Here is a 10,623-nt window from a genome sequence, read left to right as displayed (position 1 = left end):
AAGGACAATTTGCCAAGACCTGCCTTGTATGTCATCCTTCTATTTACAAACCTTTAATGGAATCTCTAGAGTCAAGAAGATGGTCTCTGGACAAAGCACAGGTGAGGGCAGGAATGCCATGCTGAGAACAGGGGCATGAAGTGGACAGGTGCAGCCTAAACACCAAGATGCAGCTCCTGGAAACTGGCAGCCTGGCCTTGATCTCCTGAGACCCAGAGGAGAGGAGTTGGGAGGAGAGGGTTTAAGACCAAGGGAGCATCTACAAGGCGCTCAATAGAGTGAACAAGGTGCATCTTTAGGGCCGAAAGACTTGACTAGAGTGTAGTATATGGGAGAGTGCAGATTTGGCAACAAAGAAATTCTGGGGCTGGTCTGCAGGGTCCTGTAAACCACCTTAAGATTTAAGTTTTGGTGCTCGTTTTGACAGCACATATAATAAAATTGAAAGATTTATAAGTGGAAAGGGGAAGACATTAGTTTGTTCTTTTTTAAAAAAATAAAAATTATGCTTATGGTCCTGCCGTGTGACTCAGTGGTTAAGCGTTGACCTATGAACCAGGTCACAGTTCCATTCCTGGTCAGGGCACATGCCCGGGCTGTGGGATTGATCCCCAGTAGGGGGGTGCAGGAGGCAGCTGATCAATGATTCTCTCTCATCATTGATGTTTCTCTCTCTCCCTTCCTCTCTGAAATCAATAAAAAAATATTTCAACCCTCCGGTTCCCTTTCCCATCAGATCTGAACACCGATCTTGGTGGTCGCAGAGGAGGAAAAGTAATCGTGAAGCTGGCCTCACAGTGCTTGTCACCTGTGGGCTACTTTCAAACAAGGTTGAATTAAAAAAAAATAAAAAAAAATATTTCAAAAAAATCAAAATAAGACTATACTGTTACAAGTGGAAATTACATGACATTCAAAATTCAGTGCTTATAAGTAAAGTTTTATTGAAATGCAGTCAGGCGCTGGTATGGCTCAGTTGGCTGGGTGTCATCCTGTCCACTGAAATGTTGCCGGTTTGATTCCCAGTCAGGGTACATGCCCAGGATGCAGGGCATGCAGGAGGCAGCCGATCGACGTTTCACTCTCCCTCTCCCTTCCTCTCTCTCTAAAAATCAATTAAAAAGAGGGTGGGCTGGAGGAGGTCAATGGGGGGAAAAGAGAGACATATGTAATACTTTCAACAATAAAGAATTATTAAAAAAATAAAATTAAAAAAAATCAATTAAAAAAAAAGAATGCAGTCAAACTTATTTGCTTACATGGTGTCTTTCTCACGGACAGAATTGAGTAGCTGCAAGTCTCTAATGTTTACTCTCTGACCCTTTACAGAGAAAGTCCGCAACCCATAAGTTACTACATTACAGCATATATACCCATATCATTCCAATAAACATTTGCAAGGATTATTTGATTATAAAAGACTTACATGTAAACCAGGAATAGGAAAATGCTGAAAGAGGAAAACATGTTTTTGTGGCATTTGGGTTTTTCAGTGTATGAAGACAACACTGTCAATTCCTCTTGGGTGTGCATCAATAGGCAGCTTCCAAACCCAGAAGGAATGACAATGTCTGTTTCACTGTCTGACTTCTGCAAGTGTCTCTGCTAAAGGAGAAAATAAAATCAACAGACCAAACACTATCATTGGAAAATACAGCTAGGAACCAGACGGCCCTATACAGTTAGTGTTTCCTAAGGATGTCAACATCTCGCCTTCTCATAAGGTGCCCACACTTTCCAAATAAAAAATAACTGGAACAAATGGTCTGACAAGTGTGGGTGTGCCATGGAGGCTAAGGGGACAGTTTTTGAATTTGGGACGTACTAGAGAAATCGACATACACTACTGTGATACTCACAGGTGGAGACTTCCATAGAGCGGAGGGCCAGACAGGTTAACAGACATTTGCTCTCACTGATGGAGACTTTTGATAGCGTTATAAGAATTACTTGCAAGCTTATATGTTTAATAAGTGGGCTACTGGGGCTGTGAATCTGGGGGTCGAGGTTTTTGGAGTGAGGCTACCTGTGTGGAGCATTCTCATACTCTAAACATAAATAAATTTAGCCTCTTGACATGTGATATTTCTCAAAAAGTATCTAGCCTCCAATCAATTTCCTAAAAACACATGGGACTATTAAAAATTAAAGGATGAGCCCTAGCTGGTTTTGCTCGTTGGATAGAGCGTCAGCCTGCGGACTGAAGGGTCCTGGGTTCGATTTCAGTTAAGGGCACATGCCTGGGTTGTGGGCTTGATCCCGAGTAGAGGGCATGCAGGATATAGAAAATCAATGATTCTCTCTCATCATGGATGTTTCTAGCTTTCTCCCTTCCTCTCTGAAATCAATAAAAATAAAAATATACTTAAAAACATTTAAAGGATGAGAACCAACCAATGAATGCATTTATAAGTGGAACAAAAATCCAAGTTTCTCTCTTCCTAAAGTCAACCAATAAAAAAATGAAATAAAAATGAAAGAATGATGCCAAATAAATGTTACTGAAAACTAGGTCACATACTCATTTTGAAGAGTTGTGCATATTTTTTATATTGACTATTATTAGGTCAAATCAAACAAAAGGGCATCAAAGCTAACACCAGGTCAATTCTGAGGGCCTATTTAAGGAAGATTTATGCTCCATCCAGAGTCTGAGTCCTTATCCGTTTCCTCCCTGCTATTCATTGTTCGGTTGCCTTCCCTGAGGTCAGAAAACTGGCCCATCAGTCCATTGTCCATTTGGTGCCTGCCCCTGACAGGTGATGCACACACGTGCACAGAGAAACCCACAGCCCTCCTGCCGCTTCCTCCAGAGGCCATGTCAGAATGGTTATATGCTCCCCAAGCCCCTGACAGCAGAACCTACTCCCACTGCAGCATTTCTAAGCCCCACAATGTGGGCTATTGCTGTTTTTGGTCAAATGTGAAAGAGAAAGCTATATGAATGGAAAGAACGGGCAGACATTTGATGTCCTCAGTAAGGCTAAGCTATTCCATTATGCCACAGGACTGCAAACCTTCAAAGCGATGTTTCTTCACATGACTGCCTCACTATTCAGTAAAATGTTATGGCAAACAGCCTCAGAATTGTCCATTTAAAAGATAATGTAATTGGTGCAAAGTGAAAGATCTCCTATCTTCAAGTTTCCATTTCCTTAGTACTCCTACAGCTTGCATACTCTGAGTAAATGTTAAAGCTGGAAGAATCCTATTACTGTATTTATTCACGCAACTCCCTGCATTACCGAGTCTCTAAAGTGGATGTGAAATGAAAAATATCCGCATGAGCCTGTAGGTTAAAGAGGAGACACCGGTGAGCATTCCCTCTGCAAACCTGCCCCGTCTGGCCTAACTGAAGCAGAGGAGGCTGCCAGGCTGAGCGGGGAGACCTGTCAGGAGCAGCAGGGGAGACCTAGGGCACTGCCTGCCTGTCTTCTGTGAATCGGACATTTAAACTTGCAAATAAAAAGACTGAGAGAGAAAAATCTAAATGAGTAATACAACACTTCCTACCTCTTGGCAAACTACCTTTTTGACCCTGTTTCTCACAAATGCAATAATTTATAAGAAATATTCATAGTTTAGTCTGAACAGGGAAGAACTTGAAAGGGAAGAATTAACTGTCACTGGAAGCTGTGTAACTGACAAATTTATTTGGTAAATGGAATTCTCTCAGAAAATAATGCAAATGAGGAGTTGCCAGATTTTACTTAATTTTACTTTTCCTCAAGTTGGGAATAAAATGGGGGAGGGGAGACCGGGAAATACACAAGTACAGAGGGCACATATTATTTACAAGGTTACAGCCAGTAAATTATGCTGCTAGTAGCTGCTCAAGAAGTGTGTCCTTCAGAGGGAAGGCAGGAGAGGGTGAGATCAATGAACTTGTATGCATATATGCATAACCTGTGGACACAGACAAAGGGGTTGTGAGGGCCTGGGGGAGGTTAATGGGAGAAAAAGAAGGACCTAGACCTATGTGATACTTTCAATAATAAAGATTTAAAAAAAAAGAGAAGTGTGATCTTATAAGAAAACATTTCTCAGAAGAGCAAAGGGTGAAAGTCCATGCTAAAGGAGAAAATAAACATGTGAATCATAGGAGAAACAACACTAGTGAAGTATGTGCAGAGGAAAACAATCTAGTCTTTGATTTCCTATTATACATACAAACCATACTTGTCTTCTTTCCTAATGAGTATTATATTTTTGTATAAAAATAACTTTCAAGGTAAGAAGATAGAAAGCACAGGATTTCACTTACGTCTATACAGTAATATTTACTTTATAAGACACAAAACCCAGGATCACAGTACACAGTGGTTATTTATTTAAATATTTGAAAAGGTCAATGATGGAAAAAATAGGTTTATCATGAGAGTTTATATTCATTAGACTTATTTTACCATTTAAAAAAGTGCTGCTTCTAGGTTATCCCAGCCAGACATAGAACACTTCATGATACATGCAGCTGCTGAAATCACTAGGACAGACACAGCCCTTGTAGAATGATTTACACTTTGGGAGGAAATTCAATTGTTGTAGTGGTGACTGTTTATTTGAACTAAAAACATTGATAATATACAAATCTATTTTTTCTCATTTGATTGAAAGGGCTATAAAATTCAACATCCTGACAAAGGAGGCAACATAATCATGTAGGTAACACCTCTAATTGCCTTTAGCTCCTGCTTCCTTAAAGGTGAGCCTCACACTCAGCTATACAATTGTCTAGCTAGCACGGTGGCTTCAAGGCAGGCCTACCCAAGTGACTGAAAGAAGGTTGTGCTGGTAAGCTGACAATGACTTGTTTGTTTTTAGAAACGGAGAGAAAGTGGTAAATTGTGCCTTGGGTACCTGAAGGACCCAAAGATCATTCTGAGTAAATGTGAAATAAATAAGTGATCCATGAGTAAATACAATCTCTGAGCTGACTTAAGCCTAGGAGAGTGAGCCAACTGAGCACTAACAATACCATGTAGAAACATCTAGAAATATCATTTCTAGAACTCAGTTTGGGAGACCATATCTTGCCTGAATATGTACATTATTTACAAAACATTCCCTTTTGGCCTCTGGAATTTAGCCACTTTAGTCTGGCTGTTAAGCTGTTTCTTTCCATATGCTAGCCAATACTGCAGTTACAACTATCGTTAAAATACTCTTATGCACGACTTACAAATAATTAATAAAGTAACTCTGCATGTACAAATATGCCAATATTTCTAGCGGAATTTAAAGCATTCAGAATGTACATAAAAGTATTTGTTTTTGGTAGGGGCCAGTATTTTTTTGTTTTAAATCATCGCTGTTTCAATAATGCCTTGTACATGGCAAAGCCCAAAACGGCAAAAACAGTAGCACCAAAACTTGCTCGAAGCCAAAACGTGGAGCTCTTGAGGTCAGCTTGTGTCACGTGCCTGTAGTCAGAAAATATAATTAATGTTTAAAATATGACTAGTATGAAAACAACGGCATTAACAGTCTACTTTTAGGGAAGTATTAGCACACTTGTCAGGCTAATTGCATACAGTAATGCTTAACCAAAAACATTTATCAGTATAGCCACATGTACAATGCTTAGATGATCATTATCTTACAATGTGGACATCAATAAAAATAACTGTCTTTACAATGAACTACAATCTGAGAGTAAACAACATTTAAATTTTTATACATTTTCTTCACATGGGAAATGGAGAACTTAGACAAATCATGTACCACTTTTTAATACCACCATGGTCCTTCAAAATGAAAGGGAAGACTGGAATCTCACAATTTTGAGAGTCAATTTCAAGGAACTTAATGTGCAATCTTGAGTCCCCAGGAATTGAAAGCTATCTTGTAAGCAGTTAAGCGACAAGTGACAATACTTTTCTAAGAGCAATGCTTAAAGTCAACTTTGGAAATATTGAGCCCCATAAAAATTTACCCAAAAAATAGCAAAGGGGGTGGGGTGGGGAAGATTTACCAGTATGCATTAATTTGGTTAATGCTGATTTAAAGAAAGGAAAACAAACAAACAAACAAACAAACCTTGATATTAGTTAGACAGGCAGTGACAATGGTATCAACTAAAGGACATAGTGTAATATGATGGAATGAAAAGTAAATGATGTAAAAAAAAAAAAAAAGCCATATTATGCATGACAAGAACAGGGACAGCCTGTACCACAAACTGAGTTTGTGAGCATGCTCAGTTAATAACACTGCTAAGCACCCTCAAGAGTCTCAAGTATGACAGCTTACCATGAAGAGGATAAAGCTTTAAAGCAAAGGTTGGGACATTTTATTCAAGCAGCTCTGAAGTTTTAGTTAAGTGAACACAATTGAGGTGATGTAGAATTAAGAGCTTAGAGAGACTGTCTAGTTCAGGTTATTTTACAACTAAGTTAAACAAACAGATTTGAAGCAAAAATCACACATCATTAAAAGACCAAGACACTGACTGACACATGCAAAAGAGTTAAGAGCCAAGAATAGAAATTGTGTAAAACTACTGTGCCTCAGTAATAGTCAAAGAGTGATCAGATTAGTTATCACAAAATGCAATCTGTGCATTCCTGGAAACAAGACTATACTACAATCCAGAGTGCTCCATGCTTGGCACCCTGGAAAAACAACACTCAGCACTCCGGTTTCTTATCCTCCCCAGTTTCTATTAAAAAAAAAATCACTCCTTACATAATTATTATTTTACAAAGCAACGTGATAACACAGATTCATTCCACCTTTCGAATTAGTCCTTTCAACAGGCAATGTTTTATTTATTGATTTGTTTGTTTAAAGTTAGGGAGGAGACTACTTAGGTTTGAGTTTTTCCAGCTGGAAAAACTCCAACAAGGCCAACAACCCACTGCTTGTGGGAAATGTTACCTGGCTTCAAGAAAAAGTGGACCATGAGATGACTCCATGAAGATGGAATCTTCAACAGAGCTGACGGCGTGCACCTGGTGAGTAATACTGCCTTCGTCGTCTGCTAACAGCATGGCACCCCACTCAGCTACCCGGGCTCTTAACCTTTTATACACATGCACACAGTTTGCAATTCACAGCAGAGCTCACAGAAGAAGGGGACTGAAAATAACGTCTCTCAATTAAACAGCCCACACAGAAATTGAGTTGCCACCCTATATGATACATCTTATGCTTTCTATATTTAAAATAAATGTATTCTATAGCAAATTGCAAAACTTAAAAAAAATCTATATGTACTCTTTAAAACACTCGCATAATAGGCAAGGAAACCCAAGGCTGTAATATACATTCTTTACATATCCCTCAGAGGCTGGTCTTGGTATATCCAAAACACTAAGGGAAGAAGCTCTTGAAACCAATACCTAAGCCAGCGGTCACCAACCAGTGGTCCATGGACCACTGGTGGTCCGTGAGGTCCAAAGGTTGGCAACCGCTGCCCTAAGCAGTACCTGACAACATGTGGTGACCATAAGTATTCATTCAAAATGAGGCTAACAACTATTAATCAGAAGGTTTATAAATGTTTCTAATTTCAGACTACCAAAACCTACAAAACACATCTGTGAAAAACTGAGTCCAACACCCCAAATTCATAGACTGTTATGATCTTATGATGATGGTTTCAAAGTTTACAATTCCAAGTCAATAGAGATGTACAGAATTTAAAGTGAGAACACAGGTTAAACGTGCATTAGAGATTGCTTCGAGCTTTGGTGTCTGTGTGATTTTTGTGCATTTTCACTGATGGAGGATTTTTCTAAAAATTTTTACATTTATTTTTTAACTTAGGGAGAGAAAGGGACTAGGATTAAAGCTGGCTACAATCACATTAAAATCAGTCAAAATAATTTCTCATAAATATTCAAGTATGGAAGCTTATACACACAGCTCCTTTTATTGTATTTTAAGAAAGTAATACCATTAAAAAAATAATGTATTCTGACTAACTTTATTGCTTGGTTTTCTTTTGTATTTTCAGATAGTAATTATTTTCCCCAAGCTGTAGTATAACCTTCAATAGGCAAAACAGTTCATATTTATATACAAACAACATAGACACATGCTCAAGATATAGCTAGTTAAAAACTGAAGGCAACTATTAACTCCAAATATATTTTAATGATTCCATTAATGTTACAGTAGTTGTTTCAGGCACTTTTAGTCATGGAAAACCACACTTCTAGACACAGAAAGCTACTTGGAGAACTATTTCATGCCTTTGCCATGTGCATTTAAAAGCAGCACCAACTAGGCTCTATTTACAGAACAGAAAGCATTTCTAATGGATGGCACATTTGTTGTTGCTTAGGTAACTGAAACATCTGAATAAAGAATAGTGCCATCTTGTGCTAGATGGCGTGCTCAGTGGTTAGTGTCACCCTGTGAACCGAAGGGTCGCAGGTTCGATCCCTGGTTGAGGTGTGTATGTGAGGTAACTGATGGATGATTTTTCTCTCACATTGATGATTCTCTCTCTCTCTCTCTCTCTCTCTCTCTCTCTCTCTCTCTCTCTCTCTCTCATCAATGAAAAACAAATCCTTAGGTGAGGATTAACATATGAAAAAACAAACAAAAAAAGAAGAGTGCCATCTTAATTGTATTTCATAAGTATTAAGAACTGAGTCATGCTTCTCATTTTAGGTCTCAAGTAGAAGCAGAATAACAGTTTCATAAAGCTGCCTCCCAATTCATTTCTAAATTCAAGCAAAAATAATTCTTCCATAATTCCAAAGTATAATTCTTTCAAAATGACTCACATAAAATATCATCTTAGAATTATAACATATAGTATCTTATTGCATATTTTTTCTTTCTTCTTAAAGTATTTTAGTATTAAAAAGGTAATATATGCTCATTGTAAGATATGTGCAAAATAAAGTAGGGGAAAAAATCACCGACAGTCCTATCACCTAAGGCAACTAATTAAAATTTGGGGCATTTCTTTTTAGACTTTTTCTATGTATTTATTTAAAAAATATATTTTTATTGATTTCAGAGAGGAAGGGAGATGGGGAGAGAGAAACAACGATGAAAGAGAATCACTGATCAGCTGCCTCTTGCACACCCCACACTGGGGATCGAGCTTGCAACCTGGGCATATGCCCTGTCCAGGAATCGAACCGTGACCTCCTGGTTCATAGATCGAGACTCATCACTGGGCCACGCCGGTCAGGCTCTATGTATTTCTTACACAGCTGCAAACACAATGTGTGTAATTTATATAATTTTATATCCTTTTAAAAACTATTATGTAAGGACTTTCCCATACATTATAGAAACATAATTTTAAATAGCTACATTATATTCCATTATCCTAATGGTGGCTATTCTTGACTTACTGGTGACTATAACTAAAGTGATGAATAACTTTTTATATAAGATTTCTCTCTATATTTGGAATAGTTTCCTTAAGATAGTTTCCCAAGATGAATATTACAGGGTTAAAAAATGTGTGTGTGCAAGTGTGTGTATAATGGTTCTTTAAAAAAAAAAAAATCTATTGCTATGCCAGAATCATTACATTTTCCTACTCTATTTGGAATAAGATAATTTAGTTTAGCAGTATCTCTTTCATAACATAAGAAATGATGACTAACTGCTGAAATATAACCTTAATCAATCAACTGAACCTTATTAGAGCTTTTAAGTTTGTAGTTGGATGCTGGCTTTGTGTCTGAGAAGTGCTGAAGGCACATATGTCCATCAGATGACAAACACTTCTTGACACAGATGTGGGAGCCGATCACTATATTTGGGCTTGGGTATTATTAAGGCTGCTACTTAATAAGGCAGAGAGAAGGAAATGTTTCAAAATTCAGGCAATAAAGAGTTAAATTAAGAATTTTCTTTGTGGCCCTAGCTGGTTTGGCTCAGTGGACAGAGTGTCAGCCTGTGGACCAAAGGGTCCTGGGTTTGATTCCGGTCAAGGGCATGTACCTTGGTTGAAGGCTCCTCCCTAGCCCGGGCCCTGGTTGGGGCACGTGCAGGAGGCAACCAATTGATGTGTATCTCTCACATTGATGTTTCTCTCTGTCTTTCCCTCTCTCTCCCACTCTCTCTAAAAGATCAATGAAAAAAATATCCTTGAGTGAGGATTAAAAAAAAAAAAATAAAGAATTCTCTTTGTGAAGAGTCACACCAGGCATATAAAAGAGTGACCAAAATTCCCAAGTACCTCTGCACAGAATGCCTTAAAGCAGGCATACAAGATGCTTTTGATTAACTCTGCAATTTATGGTATATATAAGAACATGACTCAAAATCTTTATTGGTTAAATGTATTGAACAAATAATAAAAAAAGGGAATGTTATCAACTGCAATGTTTCAAAACATAAAATAATAAAAACCCAAAGGGTTCAATGGCATTAAACCCATTTTAGCTACTCTCAAATAGGATATGTTTAATTTTTTTATTAGGTGTCACAGGACTATATATCTGGGATATGGAAACTATATTAAAGAGATCTAGGAGAAACCAAGATGGCGGCATAGGTAAACACCTAAACTGCTGCCTTGTACAACAATTTCAAAACTACAACTAAAAGGCAAAACGGACACCATCCAGAACCACAGGGAAGGTGGCTGAGTGGAAATACTACAACTAGAAGGAAAGAGGAAAGCACATTGAGACTCAGAGGAGCTGC

At 38.1% G+C, this 10,623-nt stretch overlaps 1 protein-coding gene across 6 annotated transcripts in view; it reads right to left on the bottom strand.

The window, feature by feature from the left end:
• Positions 1 to 4,260: 4,260 nt before the first annotated feature.
• The window catches only part of RHOT1 (ras homolog family member T1), a 65,455-nt gene continuing 59,092 nt past the window's right edge, over positions 4,261 to 10,623 (bottom strand). For 4 of the 6 annotated variants that reach the window (XM_080677604.1, XM_080677607.1, XM_080677605.1 and 1 more), the window contains one exon: positions 4,261 to 5,420. In XM_080677604.1, coding sequence (XP_080533730.1) covers positions 5,303 to 5,420 — 118 coding nt within the window. In that variant the 3' untranslated portion in view covers positions 4,261 to 5,302. Of the gene's footprint in view, positions 5,421 to 6,876; positions 7,021 to 10,623 lie in introns of all 6 variants that reach the window. The other 2 variants (XM_080677610.1, XM_080677603.1) reach the window with 1 other exon arrangement.

Source organism: Plecotus auritus (genome assembly GCF_963455305.1).
Source record: "Plecotus auritus genome assembly, chromosome: 7".
In the NCBI taxonomy this organism is placed as follows: Eukaryota; Metazoa; Chordata; class Mammalia; order Chiroptera; family Vespertilionidae; genus Plecotus; species Plecotus auritus.
Note: the sequence above shows the minus strand (reverse complement) of the source record. Positions and strands in the feature narration are given on the sequence as shown.